This window comes from Aethalodelphis obliquidens, unplaced genomic scaffold (genome assembly GCF_003676395.1).
Source record: "Aethalodelphis obliquidens isolate GAN/ISIS:26980383/991018 unplaced genomic scaffold, ASM367639v1 scaffold42, whole genome shotgun sequence".
Lineage (NCBI taxonomy): Eukaryota > Metazoa > Chordata > Mammalia > Artiodactyla > Delphinidae > Aethalodelphis > Aethalodelphis obliquidens.
The window spans coordinates 16,769,049-16,787,823 of NW_020837986.1; the positions used below are offsets into that span (position 1 = coordinate 16,769,049).

The 18,775-nt window shown below is 56.5% G+C and overlaps 1 protein-coding gene across 2 annotated transcripts; it reads right to left on the minus strand.

Moving 5' to 3' along the window:
• Positions 1–1,406: 1,406 nt before the first annotated feature.
• Positions 1,407–14,960, minus strand: ADAM33 (ADAM metallopeptidase domain 33). 2 transcript variants are annotated; one of them, XM_027078808.1, is made up of 21 exons: positions 14,856–14,960; positions 12,306–12,385; positions 9,916–9,992; positions 7,863–7,941; positions 7,589–7,665; positions 7,313–7,502; positions 7,004–7,069; positions 6,845–6,916; positions 6,520–6,686; positions 6,352–6,436; positions 6,122–6,264; positions 5,418–5,595; positions 5,216–5,305; positions 4,779–4,974; positions 4,524–4,632; positions 4,242–4,440; positions 4,070–4,147; positions 3,878–3,986; positions 3,655–3,802; positions 2,028–2,130; positions 1,407–1,518 (listed from the first exon to the last, which is right to left on the minus strand). In XM_027078808.1, exons 1-21 carry the CDS (start codon positions 14,953–14,955, stop codon positions 1,474–1,476), a joined length of 2,391 nt encoding a protein of 796 aa, XP_026934609.1. In that variant the 5' UTR covers positions 14,956–14,960; the 3' UTR covers positions 1,407–1,473. The 2 variants fall into 2 exon arrangements, with proteins under 2 accessions (XP_026934609.1, XP_026934610.1); XM_027078809.1 differs by lacking the exons at positions 1,407–1,518; positions 2,028–2,130 and adding an exon at positions 2,137–2,382.
• Between the last annotated feature and the right edge of the window lie 3,815 nt (positions 14,961–18,775).

Below are 18,775 nucleotides of genomic sequence, written 5' to 3' on the forward strand. Positions count from 1 at the left end.
TCTTCTGCAAGAGGAGATGAGTGAGGTACTTGCCTCAGGATCACAACTACTGATTTTTCTTTTTGCCTCAGGCTCCAGAAATGCCTTGGTATGGTAACTGATCCTGTCTTTAGTTAAATTTTTGATATTTTATTCATCGTGGACTTTTGTATTAATTTTGATCTTTAAAAATATTACATTAAAATATTTCTTATCTTGATTACTTTTTGTGCCCACGGTGAATGCCTCCCTTGTCTCACTCTAATCCTGGTCCTGCTCGCTTAGAACCCTCCCCAGCTGTTATGTGAACAGGCCTGGGCTAGCCCGCTCATCCCCATCACCCTAGCCAACAGCCAGCCAACCCCAGAAGCAGCGACCAGCAGTTGACTGCAAATGTATAAGTGAGCTGAGCTGAGACCAATCGAACCACCAGCTGACTTGCCAATTCACAGAATTGGTTATTGTTTTAAGCTACTAAGTTTTGGGGTGGTTTTGTTATGTAGCAACAGCTGATAAAGAAGGTCACTCAGCAACTTTTGCATGAAGCAAGGGGAGAGAGTAAATGGCTGTTCAGGGTGTCCAGGGGAGGCAGGAGAGGTGGAGCAAAGGGAACATTCAAGCTAGGCAACACCATCCTATGCCCCGATACATACGGGGCCTGGCTGTCATCTGAGGCTCCACCCACCAGCCACCACCCTTTGTCACCCTCAGGGAGCACCATGGTGTTGAATTTACAGACAGAAAAGACAGAAGTCCCAGGGCAACATGTCTCTCTTCTGACTTCTACTTAGGTGTCCTTTCGAAAATGGCTTCCTTTGTCCCCTCCCATGGAATGGAGGAGAGGCTGATTAATGTCCAAAGTAAGGGGACTGCAGCAGGCCCCATGCTTCTCTGAAACCTCACCTAAGGACTAGGAGTGGGGTGGGGCTGAGGAAGCATCTGAGGGAAAAGAGAGGGTAGGAGATGGCAGGAAGGAAGGTCCCAAGGATTTTGTTTGTTTGTTTTGCAGGGGCCAGGCTCCAGGGAAGTGGACTCAGTCTGAAATGTAGGACCCCTGGAGTCCAGGCTTCTGTCCCAGCAGTCACTGCCCTCCAAAGAGCTAGGTCCGAATAAAGTGAGTGTAGCAGACACACCTAGGCTGCCAGGACACAGGCCTCTCTGGGTGCCCAGCATGACCCAGCGCCCCCTAGTGACAGGAGGTCAGTGACTACATGACCTTCCCTCCTGGGACTGATGGATTCTCGCTTGAGCTGGAGGGTGTACCCTAGCAGGATCCCGCAGCCCTAAGGAATGGGGACAGCACTGCGCAAATTTTGATGAGGCTCCAGGGTCCTGGAGTAGGTGGTGTGGCGGTAACTCAGGGAAGAAATTTCGAAGCTGCCCAAAGGTGCAAGAGGTCTGCTGACTCGCTGGCTCCGCCCCTGGGGGGCGGGGTCCAAGTTCCTGGTGTGGCTGTCAGTAGCCACCTGTCCTTAAGTCTTCTCATCTCAGGAGTCACTTTTCACCAGAGACAGGATCTTGGCTTTTGGACTCTACCTGCTGAGAATGGCATGGGGTGGGGGGGGGGGGCATCATCCCCTGAGGGCTGGGACCCCAGATTGCAAGTCATGCGTCAGGGACCCCCTGTCCTCCCTCAGGGAAAACCAGTGACCCAGGAAGAGCCAGAACTTCTTCCTCCCCTGCCCCAGGGGCCTCCAGCATCTGGCCCCAGACAACAGCTTCTCCACGTGGCCTGTCTCATTTCCATACTATAAGCTCAAAAACCTCAGAGTGGGACTTCCCTGGTGGTCCAGTGGCTAAGACTTTGCACTCCCATTGCAGGGGGCCCTGGTTCGCTCCCTGGTCGGGGAACTAGATCCCACAAGCCGCAACTAAGAGTTCACATGCTGCAAATAAAGATCCCACGTGCCACAACAAAGATCCTGCATGTCGCAACTAAGACCCAACGCAGCCAAATAAATATTTAAAAAAAACTCAGAGTAAGGGACTGTGAGATGAGGGGCAAGAGGTGGATGGGTGAGCAATGGGAAGTGGAGGGCCCCACCTACCTTGGGGGTACAAGCAGGGCCGTGGGTCACAGGCTTCTCAAGGTGGCTGTTGGGCTCTGACAGAGTTCTCAAGGTCTGCGGAGCAATAGGTGGGGGAAGAGTGCTGTGAACATAGGTGGCAAGAGTCCCTGATGCAGGGTGGGGCACAGGGGCTCAAGGTGGCTGGGTGCTAAGTGGAGAGGAGGGGGCCCATCTGGAAGGAGGCAGAAGACAAGAGCCTGTCCCTTTCCTTCCCTCCCCATCTCCCACTGTGCCTCACGCACCCAGGGCCTGGGGCTCTGCAGTGGCTGTCAGGCCCAACTCCATTGGGTGAACACTGCCTAGAGGGTGGCCCCTGCATGGGCCATCTTTGGGTCTGAGCAGTGGATGAGAGGCCAGGAGATTGAGACAGTGACCGTTAGTAGGGACCCTGGGGCTTCTTCCCTGCAGCCAGAGGCTTGCACCCAGTTTGTTCTGTCCAGCTCACTTCCTGCTCCCTCCTGAGAGGAGCCCTTGGGGTCCAGGCTCCAGTTGAGACTCATGCTTTCCCAGGGCCTCTGACACTTCCTCTCTCCAGCCCTGATATTTCTCCTAAGCTCTGGAACCACCCCAGCATCCTCCAGATGTTGGCATCACTCAGGTCCCAAAGAGGGGTGGACTTCCTTCCCCAGTGGTACCTGTATTTGTGCTCCTTGTCATTGGGTGGCCCTGCTGCCCTTGATGACTCCAAGCTATGCTCAGCTGCTCACATCCCATCTCCCAGGGCCTTACCACTTCCTTTGATGTCTCTTGGAAACAGTCTCCTCAATACTTCACCTGGCTGATGACATGTGTTTGCTGCCCACCCTGTAAGCCCCCAGTGATGACACACCAAGCTCTGACCACCTTGATCCTCTGCTCACAGACCCACAATCAACACTAATTGTGTCAAGGCCCTCTCAGCTGGTGCCCTGCCCCTGTTTGGGATGCCCTCTTCCTCCATCTCCAGCCCAAACTTTGCCCTCTCCCTCAGCTTGCCCAGAACGCTCCCAAGGCTAGGCTGTGTCAGATGTGGTCATAGGGCTCATGCCTTGCCCAGCGCCCAGTGAAGGGGCAGCCCTAGACTGACCATGCTTGGTATCATGTGACCCTCATCCCAGGTCGTGGAGAACTGGGTTAGGGGCAGGCCCTTGGCACAAGGGCAGCCAGCACCATAGCTGCCCAGTGGTAGCGAAAGGAAAGATGTGCTGGGCCCTGCATTTGGGAACTTGAAGGGGTAACAGCAGAGATTTAGGCAGAGGAAATGCCAGAAGGCTGAAAGCTCATGAGAGAGAAGCTGGAGAGGCCTTGAAGGGTACATCGGAGCAGGAATTGCATTATAAGCTGGTGAAAAAACAGGGCAAAGTCAAGGATGAGGCAGCCTCTTGGTGGGAGAAAAGATATGGACAAGAGGTACTGAATCCCAGCAGTGGGGACCAGGGTAGAGGGCCCTGCATGGATCCACGCCTTTGGCTTCACTGGAAGGCCACTGGGGCCTTCTGCTCAATGCTTCTTTCCATTGCCTTTGCCTGCCTCTGTGCACCTGGGGGCAAGGCCTGAGGACCCCACCCCAGCTGCCCCAGGTCCAGCAGAGCTCTGAGGAGCAGGAACCTTAGCCCTCAGTGCCTACCCACTGCACGTGGGGTCCCTCCTTGAGCCCCAAAGGCATTGTTGGAGACGGAGTTCCGGGTGCCGGCAGCAGCACCAGGCCAGGCCGGCCCCAGGGAGCAGAGGCAGCAGAAAACTAAGGATCACCGCCAGCGTGAAGGTGTCCTGGTCTGTGGAGGACAGGGCATGGCTGAGTCCTGAGGTGCATCACAGGGGCCCTCCCCACTTGCCCCCCATAGACGCACTTTCAGGCTGCATAGGACCACTGTCCACACTACCACCAAACCCTGGCTTGTCACAGAAAGGCGGAGCCCAGCCCAGAGCACAGTGGCAATTACGGTTACTATTGCAAACCTGCAGTGGAAAAGAGAAACGGAGGGTCCCACGAGATCAGGGACTTCCAAGGTCACCCCCCACACACCTTTCAGGCCACTCACCCCGCGACCATGGCAGGCGGTCAGGCAGAGCTCCAGCTCTCGGAAGGTAGTGTTCCGGCAGCGCCTTTCCTGGCACACCTATGGGCAGTGTGTGCACTGGGCAGTGAGGGGGAGTGATGCTTTGGCCTGCAGGACTCAAGTGGCAGGGAGGGGTCGGGTGGGCAGGGCTCACCATTCTAGGTCCACACTGGGTGCCTGACTCTACCAGGCCCAAATCAGGCAGGTCCAGCTGGGTGCCGGGCAGCACGAGGGCTCCCTTGCAGGTCACCTGGCGGCTGCCTAGGGGTACGGTGGAGTCCACCGGCACCATGTGTGGCGCCAGTGCACTCTGCTCCCCGCCCTGGCACTGCAGTTTCCCACACTGCGCATCGCTAGGGACGAAGTGCAGGGTAGTCAAACAGCGTGGAGTTTCTCCATACCCTCTTCCCCAGCTTCCCCTCCCTCTGCTCCCCACCTCTGCGCACAGGGCACGAAGCTGCTGTCGCTTTGCTGGCCGCAGTTCCCATGGGCGTCTCCCGCAGAGTTCACAACCTGGAAACAAGCCTCCGGGGCTGGGCGGGAGCCTGAGGAAGCATGGGCGGGACTAGGGGCGGCAGCCCAGACCTGAACCACGCCCATTCTGCCTCAGTTTTCCCCCGCCCACCTCCCCCTAGAGCATTAAACTGAGCAGGCCCGAGGATGCGGGCGGAGGGCGCGCCCTTGGTCTCACCAGGCCCCCAGAGCTGCTGGCACTGATGCTCCAGCGTGGGACACGCGCCGTCCCGGCAGTAGCCGCGGCCTCTGGCGCAGGGCGAGCCATCTAGTAGGTAAATGTCGGGGGGGCAATAGGGGGAGACGCCCGTGCAGAATTCAGGGAGGTCACAGTCGCCCGCAGACCGGCGGCAAGGCGCACCCGCCGGCTTCAGCTACGCAGGTGACCCGCGTGGAGGGAAGGCGGCGAGGCATAGAGAGAAAATGAACAGTTAGAGATCCACTTCGAGAGCGCCAATCGGACATGAGAGAGCCCTGTGGGGAGGTCCAGGCGAACCCACGCACAGAGCAGAGCCAGCACCCGCAAGGGGGACCGGAGGGCGCCGATTAGCCAAGACCAACAGGCCGGCTCCCAAGTGCCCCCAACCCTCACCCCCGAGCCTCCCATACCCTCACCAAGCAGTGTGCGCAGCAGTCCCCGTGGGTGCACTGGGCCCCCGCACGCAGCGAGCAGTTGTGGGCATGGCAGCAGGAGTCCGGGCACTCCTGGAGCCGGAAAGGCGAGGAGGGACCAGGTGAGGGTGCAGCGCCCAGACCTCCGGGGAGGGGGCAGGCGGGGACCAGCTTGGTCCCCCGGGGCTGGTCGTGCGGACCTGACCTGGCCGGCGCCGCAGTCGCACTCCTCGCCCTCTTCCACGAAGCCATTCCCGCAGTGCGCCCGGGGCACTAGGAGCCCGGAGTCCGGCGCGTTGGAGAGGCACGCGCCCCCTCCCTTGCTGAAGAAGGCGCGCAGCTGGCGGCGGCTGCAGGCGCTAAACACTCGCGGGAACGGGTGCCTACGGGCGGGGGAGGGCGTCGGGCATACGGGGACCACCCCCTGCCAACCCCTGCTGGGCTCCAGTCCCCTCCCCCCGGCACACAGGTGCTTGGCTACGCAGCCGCCGGATGCGCGAACACCGCCTGAGCAACTGGCGGCTAGAATTCTCTAGAGGCAGAGCCCAGAGAGGGTAAGTAACTCTCGCAAAGTCACACGGCGAGCGCGAGGCGGGAGCGTGTGACGCCAAGAGCGAGCAGCCCAGGACCCAAGATCGAATCCCAACCCAGCGCCTCTCCTCGCGGCGTTGGAGTCACCTCGCAAGTTTGTCCGAAAATAATTTATCATATCATGAGAATCCACTTTGCCTGCGTTCCCTACACTTCAGCCTCATAAACAACCCTCAGGGCAGGCACTATTATCATCATCCCCATTTCACAGAAGAAGAAACTGAGGGATAACCGTTTCGCCCAAAGAAATGCAGCTGAGGAAGGCCCGGGTCCCGCGAAGCCTGTCCTGCAGCCCCGCCCCCGCCCCGGCGCGGGTACCGGGTAGCTGCGGCCATCACGCAGCCGCCCTGCTCCGCCGCTGCCTCCACGCAGCAGCCGTTGGGGTCGTGGCTGAGGCCGAGGCTGTGGCCTATCTCGTGGGCCATGGTGGCTGCAGCACCAATGGGGAGCTCCGAGTGGTCCTGGGAGGGCGTGGGGACGGTCACTGCGGGCTGTGGAGACCACCCCCCAGCACCTCTCCTCCTCCTCCCGTCCCAGGTGGCGCTCACGGTGCTCACGCCTCCAGAGCTCTCCGCGCGGCACATGCCCTCGACCGGCGCCAGGCCCACGGTGGCGCCCTGGAAGGCGCGGCCCCTGAGGGAGGAGCGCGGCTTGACCGGGCGGGCCGGGAGTCCGGGCCGCCCGGCCGGGACCGCGTAGGGGTCGGAGGCACCCACGTGAGCAGCTGAGCCGAGTCATGTGGCTGCCGTGCCCACAGTCCCTGGCGCCACTGCAGGAAGGCCCAGAGCGTGGCGTTCGCGTCTGGCGTGACGCGGCTCTGGTCCTCCTCGGTCCACACTTCCAGGCCGGTCAGCGCCACCTGAATGTCCAGAGTCCTGAGAATCTGCGGGCGCGGCGGGGCAGGGCTGAAGTGGGGGACCGCCGCGGTGCCCGTGCTCCATGGGAGCGCCCCTCTTTCTTCCCCTTCGTTCCCTCTCCCCATCTCCAAGCCTGCCCCTGTCGTGGTCACCCCAAAAGTGCTCTTCCCCCCACCGACCCAACCTGATCCACATAGCTGGCGACCTCCAGAAGACGCTGTTTGGTGTGGTTCAAGTTCTGGTGCTGGATCAAGAACTAGAAAAACAGCAAGTAATACCGCGTGTGAGGATGGGCTGCGCTCACCCCATCCAGGCCTGCCAACCCCCTTGGGGCTTCTCTCACCAGGGTGTGATCCGCCACTATGTACAGCTCCAGGTACCTCGGGCTCCCCAAGGACTCCCGCCTCTCCTGGGGAGGCGGCAATGGTGACCCTGAGTGGCAGGCTGCTGGGCTTGAGCCCTGACCACCAACCCCAATTCCCAGAAAGCACAAAGTTAACTTTAAAATTTTGCTAGAACTTGTTCCTTCAGCCTCCAAATAAAAATGTCAGGACAGGAGGCCCTGAATTGGGGCTGCACATTCCTGTCTCTTCTGATTTTAAAGGGCTCTGGATACTGCATTCCTACCCCCACCCCTGCCCGTGCTCCTGACCCTGATCTGGGTGGCACACGAAAGCCTGGCCATGTCCCTTTTGTCCCCAGGGTCCCTGTAGCCACAGGCCCCTTTCCAGCTGAGCAGCTGCTCCGTCCGGAAGATCTTGTGGGTCAAGAAGTCTTTGGAGTCCCCAGCTGGCCAAGGATGCACATAATAGCTGGCATTGCTGCTGAGTGTGATCAGGCCCCTAGGGTGCAAAGGGATACAGGGGTGGGCAGTAAGGGAACTCTTTCCCTAGCCCCAGGCCCAGCCCCTTCCCCCAGAACTCCTCACCTCATCCCAGAGCAGATGCTGAGGACTACCCAGGAGTCCAGGAAGCCCCTCACACGCCCATGGTAGTGGCAATGATCCTGGAGAGCAAAGGACCCAGCCCCAAATCTCAGCCAGGACTGAGGTGGGAGGGGCAAGAAAAAAAGCATGGTGGGGGACTGGCTCCAGCTTCTCCTTAGGAACAGGAGGAGAATGGGGGAAATGGTGGAGAGGCCCTTGGTGGGTGCATACCCCAGCACTCCTCACCCTGTCCTCAGAGTCCATGGAAGTATCTCACCGTGTGGTTGGGGAACAGCACTACTGGCTGCCCATCTGGGCTGTAGTGGGTTTCTGTGTATCCTGGAGCCAGCAGCCTGCTGGGAGGGAGTGTTGCAGAAATTACTTAATCCAGCCCTGCTTCCTCCAGGATGCCCTCTGGTCTTCCTCCCTGATAGCTAATTGAGTAGCTCTATGAGTGAGGCACAGGGCTAGCACTTAGGAAGCAGCCGAAGTGCGTCTTAGGGAAGGGACAGGAGTGACTGTGCATTGCTCAGCTCAGAAAAATCTTGGGCTAGAATGAGCAAGGTGAAGGTCAGGAAGGAGCCTTGGTAATGGCTTAGATGTGGAAATGGGCGTGTGGGAAGCACCAGGGAGGAACAGGAACATGGGAACGTTTGTGGCTCCCCTAGGACCTGTGACAGGCAGCTGGATCCACAGGTCAGGGGTGTTAGAAAGAGACTGGGCAGGAGGAGAGGAGTCAGGAGACACTGCCAAGGAGGTGCGACTTGGAGCCAAGGAAGTGTGTGAACTCCCTAGGTGGCCCTGGCTGCTGCCTACCCTTGTTGGGCATCTGGACAACCCTCTAGCCCACCTCCTCCCATTCAGAGTTCCTTCAAATCTTCTCCTCAGGCCCCCAGGTCCCACATATCTCCCCACCTGTCCTTCACTGATGCTCACCCCCTGCTTCCAGAGAAAACAGAATCCACACCTGCTCCTGCCCTGCCCGTCTGAGCAGGGATCCTCCTCCCTTCCTTCTCCAGACCCCACTCAAGTAACTGAATTCATCTTTGGGCTCCATCTCATCAGGATCCTTCCCACGAAGATGGATCAACCATAAGTAAATTTCTCTTCTTTAAAGAAAATCCTTCACCCCACCTCACCTTGGCCTCTTTACCCGCAGACTGCCCCCAAAGACTTGTGATGCCTGCTTCTCCACTTCCCAGTCTTACTTCCTCCTCCAGCTTTGCTCCCCCACTCCACCCACACACTCAACCTTAGGAGGGAGGTGATGTGATCACCCTTTTTTTTTTTTTTTTTTTTGGCGGTACGCGGGCCTCTCACTGTTGTGGCCTCTCCCGTTGCGGAGCACAGGCTCCAGACGCGCAGACTCAGCGGCCATGGGTCACGGGCCCAGCCGCTCCACGGCATGTGGGATCTTCCCAGACCGGGGCACAAACCCGTGTCCCCTGCATCAGCAGGCGGATTCTCAACCACTGCGCCACCAGGGAAGCCCTGATCACCCTTTTTAACACATGGGGACATTGAACCCCAGAGAAACTATGGTTAGGCATGGTGGAACCTGAGTTCCACCTGAGTTTGTTCCCAGTGCATGGGGGAGAATAAAACATGTGTAGAGTGCTCAGAACAGTGCCTGCAATGAAATAAGCACTTGATAAATGATAGCTGTTGATAACACAGTCTAGATGGTTTCACGAACCCACGCTCCATCTTAGACATTCACCTCACCCAGCCCAGCTCTGCCTGCTCATTCACCAGCTCAGAATCTTTGGCTTTGCACCATCCTGGACACTCAGCAACAAAATGGCCTTCTGTGATCTGGCCCTGCTAGGACTCCCCAAATTTGTTTCCCCTTGCTCCCCTCCCTCAGATGGAGACTCCCCAGGCAAGCCAGACAAATTGGCATGCCCTCTTGAATGTGCCTTGACCTATGTAGCCAGTGTACCTTTGTCCCTGGCATTCCCGAAGCCTGGAGCACCCGCCCATCTTTGGAATCCATCTTGGATTCTCTTTTGACTCAGCACACCCTGTGAGCACCCACCAGGTGATGCTCACTCATTCCTGGCAGGAAGCTGACAAGATGTTTCTGGGGCCGGGATGAGAGATGTGCCCCACAGCAGGGCTGACCCAGCCTCAATAGCCCACTTCAGCCTCGAGGGAGCCAGTCATGGGCTAGCATGACTCGCCCTGTCACCTGCACCTCCTCCTCTGGGGTTCTCACCCCATCCAGCCTCCATCTAGGGTTCCCATCAGTCTCTGTCCCCAGCACTGAACCCTCCCCAGAGAGAGGGGCTATTCTTGGCTCCCAGCTCTTTCCCCGGCCTGGTACTCACTGATTCTTCTCCAGCTCTAGCAGGAGCTCCTGGCCTTCAGCCTTCAAGACCACCAGCCCCACTTCTAGCTTCGAGACCTGGGCAAGAAGGAGTGTAGGGCTGAGAGGGCGGGCATCCAGGTCCCCTGCCTGCCAGGAAGCAGGAAGGATGTGGAGCTGACTGGCGAGGGAGTTCATGGGGAGAGCACAGGGGCACGGGGCAGAAGGCCCCTGCTTGCCATTGTGGGTGTGGATGGGTGTGGGGTGAGAACTTGCAAAGGTGCTTTCAAACTCAGAATGTTTGTTGTTCTGACAGCAGCCATTTGACAGAGCCTGCTAGGTGCACTCCACATCCTCCCTGGAGAGACAAGTGGTCTCAGAAAGATGCCATGCCTTGCCCAAGGTTACTGGTCTCTTCCTCTGGTCTTCCCTCCTCTTTCATGCCCAGAAGCCTTCCTCTAAGCAGGGAGGAGAGTGGGGTCCTGAAGACATTGATGCGGGAGAGTGGGGTAGCCACGGCTCAGGCCTCCTCACAACCTCTCCTTTCTGTACCTTGCTGTTCCCCACTCCCTGTAGAATTCAGACTTAGTACCTCCACCTCCAATGCTGACTAGCTGCCCACCCCCCCAAATTTTCCTATGCCTCTAGCAGGCTCACCCCACACCTGCTTCACTGAGCCCGTGAGGTAAACACTGACTCACACGCCTTGCCAAGAGAAAAACTCTGGTTTTCTTGGCTAGATGTCAGGAGGGTGGGCCTGGGCCAGCCTGCCCACCTCTCCTTCGCCTACCCTCTTTGCCGCTTCCACCCTGTGGGAATACCCCATCTGCCCGCTTTGTCCACTCCCTGGCTGGGGGCCCAGAGCTGGAGCGGGCCAGGAGCCTCCTGGAGAGCAGCTGTGTCCTTGGAATGCTGGCCCCCACTTTTGCTGGCCCTTCCCTTTTATCCCACAATGCACTGGCCTGGGCCCCAGGCCAAGAGGCTCAGAGTCTTATGGAGGGGGCCTTCCTCTGCAGGTGGGGAGCAAATAGTCCCCTCCCCCAGCCAAAGGCCGCCCTAGGCCCCAAGCATGAGCTCATGTGGCCGGAATGCCACTTGTTTTATTGGAGAAAGATTTGCACGGAGGAAAGGAGGCAGCCCAGATGGAAAGCTTCCTCTTGCCCCACCCCCATCCCTCTCTCTGTCCCTCTGCAGCCCCTGCTGTCCTCATTTCTTGCCCTCCTGGTGACCCTGCCCTTCACCATGCACTCCATCTCCAACCTAAAATGTAGGTGTTTCCTGCCTCTGGGACAGGACACCCTGCCACTCTGTCTGCTGTCCTCATCTTGGCAGGCTTCCCAGGGACAGAAAAATTGAGGAAAGCAAATTCCCTCTGGCACTCCCCTCCTATTTGGTCACAGCCCAGGCCAGGCCCAGAGGGACGTCCGCAGTCAGGGTGGTCTCAGCATGTGATGTCCCTTCCCCTATGCCAGTGATGAACAATCTCAAAGCTCGGGCTGGCACCATGCTGACCCCTTGAATGGGGGCCCTGAGGGTCTGGGGGACCCAGTGAGGGCCCTAGGTTGAGAGTTGCTGGGCCTGTGGGGGCCCCCCGGCCTACACGGCAGTGCTCTCCTGCCTTCCTCCTTGCAGGCTTGGACAGTGGATTGTCTTCTCTTTCCTGAAAATTCATGATGAAAAGGGTGCTCTAGGCTTGGGGAACATTGGCCAATGGTTTCTTCTGGGTTAAAGAGCTGTGTGACCTTGGGCAGTTTCTCCAGCCTCTCTGGGCTTCAGTTTACCCCTCTGTGAAATGGGCATACAAAGGCTGTTGGTCTCCATGCAGCACAGCTGTGTGGCACATACAGATGGGGGCAAGGTTATTCTGAAAGTGTGTGATGGATGGCCGTTGGGAGGAGACTGGGACAGAGCATCCAGAAGAAGCAAAACAGGGTGGGCTTGCATTTGGGGGCACTAGGAGAGAGTGACTACTGGGCAGAAGTGGCGTGAGCCAGTGAGACAAGTTTCAGGCCCCTAAATGGCAGGGTCCTGGAGAGGACAGCAATTCATCCACAGGGTCACATGTTCTGGTAAACTTCGCAAAAGGAAGATATTTTGGTGTTTTCTTAAAGAGGTCCTTGAAAAGCTTCTGGCCCCACCTCTGCCTGATGGGGTGGAGGTGGCCTGAATAACACTGGGAAGAGATGGTTAAGGAGGAGGTGGGGGAGAGGAAACTGGAAAATGACTTCCATGTGTGCAGCCTCTCTCCAGCTAGACGTCTCCCACCTGCCCCTGCCAAACCTTCGGGGAGGGGCCTGAAGGACTCTGGGGATCTAGGGACCCCAGCGAAACTGCCACGCTGATATCTGGGGAAGGGCAAAGGGGCTGAGAGACCCTGGGCCTCTGCAGAGTAAGGGATGACCTGGCACTGACCGGCTGCTCCAGGGTGACCATGTGCTGGGGTCGTCCATCCAGAACCCAGTGCAGGGTGACTGGCTCTCCAGGGGTGTTTCCTGGGGAGAGGACAGAGCACAGGGTGAGGGGAACCTGAGGGACATAGGGAAATTGGAGACAACAGAGGGATAGAGTTAGAGGATGTCAGCAGGCAGGAACAGGAGACTCCATCTTCAATACTCAAAAGTTTAGCCTGGGGCTTCCCTGGTGGCGCAGTGGTTGAGAGTCCGCTCGCTGATGCAGGGGACACGGGTTCGTGCCCCGGTCTGGGAAGATCCCACGTGCCGCGGAGCAGCTGGGCCCGTGAGCCATGGCCGCTGAGCCTGCGCGTCCGGAGCCTCTGCTCCGCAACGGGAGAGGCCACAATAGTGAGAGGCCCGTGTACCACAAAAAAAAAAAGTTTAGCCTGGAGAAGGGTGGCCACCCATGAGGCATCCTTGGAACTGAGGAGCCACCAGGGAGGTGGCAGAAGAGAGACAGAGGAGCCTGGGAAGAACTGCTCAGCTGGGCACTTGGGAGACCCACTGACCTTGGGAGGGGAGAATTGGGGTCAAAGATCACAAGGAAGAGACCAAGGCCCCTAATACAGAGGGGAAAGGAAATGGGAGGCAGCTTCAGGTATTTTTAGACTGGGCAGCAGATGCTTTTAGGGTGAGAGATGTGTGAAGACAGGACGCCTGTGTCTCCCCCACCATCTGAGAAAAACAACAGCCAGATGTTGCCCAAAGCTCCCTCTGGGGGCTTCATGCTGGGGGCAGGGCTTCCAGGGACACTGGCCCAGAAGCCCCCTCCTCGAGTCTTCAAGAGTGGGGGGGTTTGTTTGGGAGACAGAGCCTGAGTGCTCCCAAGACGGGAATGCTTAAGGGGGGCTCCAGGAGGAATACCAGAGTGAAGCATTACTCAGAAAGTGCCTGGAATGCTCCCCTGGAATGCTCCCAGCCCCCCTGCCAAGTGGACCCCGGAAACTCTCCACACACCCGCTCTGCAGGAATCAGACCTCAGGCTGCCCAGAGCCTACAGGCAGCCTTCCCTCCATCACTGGGGAAGCCCAGCTCCCAGAACTGACAGCTCCCCAACCCCCGCCCAGCCCTGGCCCCAGCCCTGCCCAGGCTGAGATGGCTGCCCATGGAAGTGGCTCAACTCCTGCCAGGCCACACCGACTCCTTTCTCCTTCTCCACCTCCTCCTGCAGACCCCATCATCAAAGACCTGGAATCGCAGCCACTTCAGGAAGTCCCCTTCTCCCAAGAAGCCCTCCTTGATTGGATCAGCAGTTTCCATCAGGTAGATGGGGGTGAGGGTGGGGAGGTGCAGGGCCTTGGAATTGAGGCTGAAGGGCCAGTGTAGGGAGGGATCTGAGTGCGGGGTGGGGGGTGGGGGCGGTCTCAGGCTAGAGAGGACTTAACTCGGCGTGGAGCACCAGGTCCAGCTGGCCCTGGGTTTCCCAGGGTGGAGAGGGGAAGGTGTGCCTGTGTGCATGTGTGAGTGTGGGTTCTCCTCCTGGCCCTGTGCACACACGCTGGCCATTGGCACCTTGACGGGGACAAGGAGGCAGAGATGGAGCTGTGGTGACTAGGTGGATGGGAGTGGAAACTGAGGAGCCAGTGTGGTGTTGGGGAGCATAGAGTCCCTCTCCATTCCTCCCAGGGGTCCCTTCATCCTCCCCTGACCCCAGGCTGAAGAGGAGGGAGCAGCGGAATGCCTGGGGACCATCCCCAAAGGCATGAGGTCTGTCATCCCTCCCCCTCCACGCCCCAGAACAGGGCAGGACCCTGTCCCTGTTGCCACCCGCCCCCCCACCCCTGCACAGTGCTCTGGAACCCACTGTCCCCAGGCTGCCCGGCCCTTCCTGCCCGCCTAGTCACGCACTTGATGTACAGGACTCCACCAATCCTCCCACCCTTTGGGAGAGGTTTTCATCAGCCCCATCTCACAGAGTTTGTAGAGGTCAAACTGAGAAGAGACAGAGCTGCAGTCTTCCCCCAGGGCCCTGCTAAACAGACACCTTCTGTTTGAAGCCGTGTCTATCTAACCAAACAAGGCAACAATATAAACAATATACACACTGCCCCAAGGCCCTGGGATGAGGGGGTGAACATGGAATGATGCATGAGTGTGGAGGCCACAGCTAGTCCCTTAGTGTGAGGGCGCAACAGGGACTCCAGGGCACCGGTGGTCTCGGACTTCCTGGAGGACGGAGGCCCGCTGAACCCTAGGAGATGAAGGTGCAGGAACCTTCATACTGGCGGATGGGGCCACAACAGAGAATCCAGAGGGGTTTGGGGCTGCTAAGTGGCTGCTTGAAGGGAAGGGGCCCTGCCACTCTGCTTCGCCATTGACACAGGGTATCTGGGCACAGTGTGCAAGTCTGGGCCCTGAGGCCAGCACAACTGCAGTTGAGAGTCCCTGGGCAATTCCCACAGAGACTCTCCCAAACCCTCCCCATGGCCTGTCCTCCTGGACCGCGCGATCCCCGGGGATTTCCGACCCTCCATCCCCGACAGCGACCTCGCGGCGCACTCCCACTCACCTTGAAACGCCTCAGCCCCCCACACCGGCCACGGTAGTCGCAGTAGCAGCAGCAGCCCCAACGCCGGCGACCCTCGAGCTCTCCGATACCCCGGGCGCATAGCTGTGAGCGCCTAGCGTCTGAGCTGTGGCTCCCAGCTCTCGGCTCCGCCCCGGCTGGATCGCGGCCGACCCACGCCCTCTGCAGCCGTCCCGCCGCCTCCCAACCCTCCCGCACCCCCATCCTGGCCCGCAACCCCCTTCTCGCGCGACCCCGCACGGAGCCCCGCCTGCCCGCGCCACCATCTCAGCCCATCAGTCCTGACCCCGGCCGGCGTGTGCCCTCGGGGAGCCGGGACCACCCTGTCGCGTCTAGGGGTTAGAGCTCGGTGGGGCGGGAGACCCTCGCGAGCCAACCCGCCGCATAGGTCTCAGAGGGCCCCCTATTCGTTGGGGTGGGAAGTGGAGATGGGGCAGGGACCCTCGGGAAGGGCCTTTGAGGACCAGAGCGGGGAGGCGGGGACAGTGCTAGGGGGCCACCTGTTGCTGCTCCGGTCTGTCCAGGAAGCGCCCCCCTCCATGGTCTCCTGGATCGGACCTTTGTCCTCGCCTTGACACCAGTCACGCCCAGAGTCGCCCGGGTGAGAGACTGGCGGGCCCTAGGAGAAGGGATGCCCGGGCGACCGCGACAGGCAGGGGCGGCCAAGGCCCCAAGTTAGTCTCTGTTCCGTGGTGGCCGCCAGCGCCTGTGCCCGAGGTGCGCGGGTCGGTCGGGAGGACGAGCGGAGGCCGCGGTCCTGCGGGATCCCTGCACGGCAAAGGCGAGGCGGTGGAACAGGCGGGCGGGCGGAGAGGGGTGCAACCCTTTGTCCCTGGTGGTGGCCGGGGGGTGGGGGTGGGGCGAGGAATGGCGCAAAGCCATAGACTCCCACACGTGCGGGAGCCTTTTGGCTTTTGTTTCTTGTTTTAAAAAGTTTGTGTACTGAGTAGTAAATTCGGATAGCGAATAGCAAGTATTCCGATAGCGAGGGATGTTAAATTTAAGCAAATCTGTTTGTTTATGAGAATTCAAAATGCGCCAGTTCAGTTAGTAAGAGTTGCAGTGGGGAAGGTAACCTATGTTGGCCTCATTCAAACATCAAAAAGTATGGTGAGAGGTATAGGGGACATCCCATCCTCTCAGACCACGCCCCTCCAACAGGAAGCTATTATAAGCTTCTTGTATAGGCTTTTAGATTAGTTTATGCATGTCCACGACAATACAAACACTTTTTTTCCTCTTTTTTTTTCTGTACCTTGAGTTTTTTCACTTAATACCCTTGGAGATCCTTCCTATCAGTGGTCTCCTTAACATACTATTCTTTTTCTTTTTCTTTCTTGTTTTGGCCTTGCCATGCAGCATATGGGATCTTAGTTCCCCTGACCAGGGATTGAACCTGTGCCCCCTGCAGTGGAAGTGCAGAGTCTTAACAACTGGACCACCAGGGAAGTCCACATTAACACTATTATTTTTTTTTAATATTTATTTATTTGGTTGTGCCGGGTCTTAGTTACAGCAGGTGGGCTCCTTAGTTGTGGCATGCGAACTCCCAGTTGCAGCATGTGTGTGGGATCTAGTTCCCTGACCAGGGATCGAACCTGGGCCCCTGCATTGGGAGCACAGAGTCTTATCCACTGTGCCACCAGGGAAGTCCCAACACTATTCTTATGATTATTACTATTATTCTACTATGATTACTTTGGATTTTAAAATTACAATAAAATGTACTTACTTTAAGTGTACAATTAGATGAGTTTTGATAAATTTATACACCTATGTAATCACCACCACAATCTAGATAGAACCTTTCCATCACCCCCAAATAGTTTTCCTGTGCCCCTTCCGAGTCAATCTCTCCCACTCCTAACCCCAGGCAACCACTGATATACTTTCTGTCTATAGATAAGATTTGCCTGTTCTAGAACTTCAAACAAGTAGAATCATAAAACATGTACTCTTTTGTGTCTGGTTTCCTTCCCTCTTTGTTTTTGAGATTCATTTGCATTGGTTCATGTAGCAGTAATTTGCTCTTTTGTAGTGCTATGTTCCATGGTAAAGGGGAAGCACGGTTTCTCTATTCTCCAGCTAGGCATTTGGGTTCTTTTCCTGTTTGGGCTCTTCTAAATATGGCCGCTACAAATTGCTGTGTAAATCTGTATGAATGTGTTTTCATTTCTCATCTGTAAATACCTTGAAGTAGAATTGCAAGGTCATACAGTAAAGGGCATGTTTAATTTTTTAAAGAAACTATTTTCCAAAGTGTCTGTACCATTTTACATTCCCACTAGCAATGTGTCAGAGTTCTCCATATCCTCACCAACATTTTAGTGTTGTCAACCTTTTATTTTTATTTACTTATTTATTTATTTGGCTGCATTGGGTCTTCATTGCTGCACACAGGCTTTCTCTAGTTGCAGTGAGCGGGGTCTATTCTTCATTTCGCTGCAGTGTGTGGGCTTCTCATTGCAGTGGCTTCTCTTGTTGCGGAGCACGGGCTCTAGGCGCACGGGCTTCAGTACTTGTGGCGCACGGGCTTAGTTGCTCCACAGCATGTGGGATCTTCCTGGACCGGATATCGAACCTGTATCCCCTGCACTGGCAGGCAGATTCTCAACCACTGTACCACCAGGGAAGTCCCCAACCTTTTAAATTTTAGCCATTCTAATGAGTATGCAGCATTCTCATCATTTTTAATAGCTGAATGCTATCATTTATTCATAGTCTCCTCTTGGGCATATAAATGGTTTCCAGTCCCTTTACTATTACAAACAATGCTGTAATGGATAATTATATACACAACTTCATCTGTGAGACGATCTCCTACAAGCAGGATTGCTGGGTCAAAGGATATGTGTGTTTGTGATTTGGGTAGATAGAGTTAAATTGCCCTCTGATTTGTGCCAATTCACAGTTGTACCAGCAATATCTGGAGTGCTCATTTTCCCACAACCTTACCAACACAATTATCAAAATGTAATATTTGCTAGTCTGAAAGTGAAAGCGCAGTCTCCATTTGCATTTTGTCTTATGAGTGAGGTTGAATATTTGTTCAAACATTTAAGAGCCGTTTGTATTTCTTTTTCCCTGAATTGCCTGTTCATATCCACAGCTCATTTTTCTGTTGGGTCTTTCTCTTAACAACTTGAAGGAACTCTATATATAAGGGAGATGAACCCTTTGTCTGGAGTATGAGTTGCAAATATTTTCCCCAGTTTGTGAGATGTATCCAGCCTGTGGTGTGTGGCTTCAGCTCAGTTATACTCATTGCTGAGTAACATTTGATTGTGTGACTATAACCACACTTTTCTTTCACTGACACTACTGTTGCTGGAGCTTTGAGTAGTTCTTAGTTGTGAGATGTTATAAAAAATGCTGCTGTGGACATTCATATGCATGGGTCCTTAGCTTCCTCCCTTTGCCTGTCCTGCTTCCTCCACCCCTTTACTGGTCTCCCCTGGGAACACGTTCTTTTTTTTTTTTTTTTTTTGGGAACACGTTCTTAATAGGTCACTTGCACATGAAACCTTGTAATGGGGAACGAGACCTAGTACAGACATAGATGGCTTTGGTCATGATGGGTGCTCCAGTGTAGACAGGCTGGAGAGGCATCAACCCCTCCCCCTGTGGATGAGGACTTGTATCTTCCTAATTTGCCTTCTCTCAGAATCCACATTCTCTTTTGGAATCTCTGGTTGTGCTCCTGGTTCAAGATGAAAGAGCCTGGGCCTCTCTGTCCACCCCTACTCTTCCCCACATCCTCCCTGAACGGGGAAAGAGAGGGGCTCTTTTTGTCCTGGGGACTGACAGCAGCAGAGGCCACCCCTCCAGGACAGAATTCCTGATATTCCTGCTGGATGACCAAGAGGCAGAGAGTAAGGCATCCTGTCACGCTCTTGGTCCAT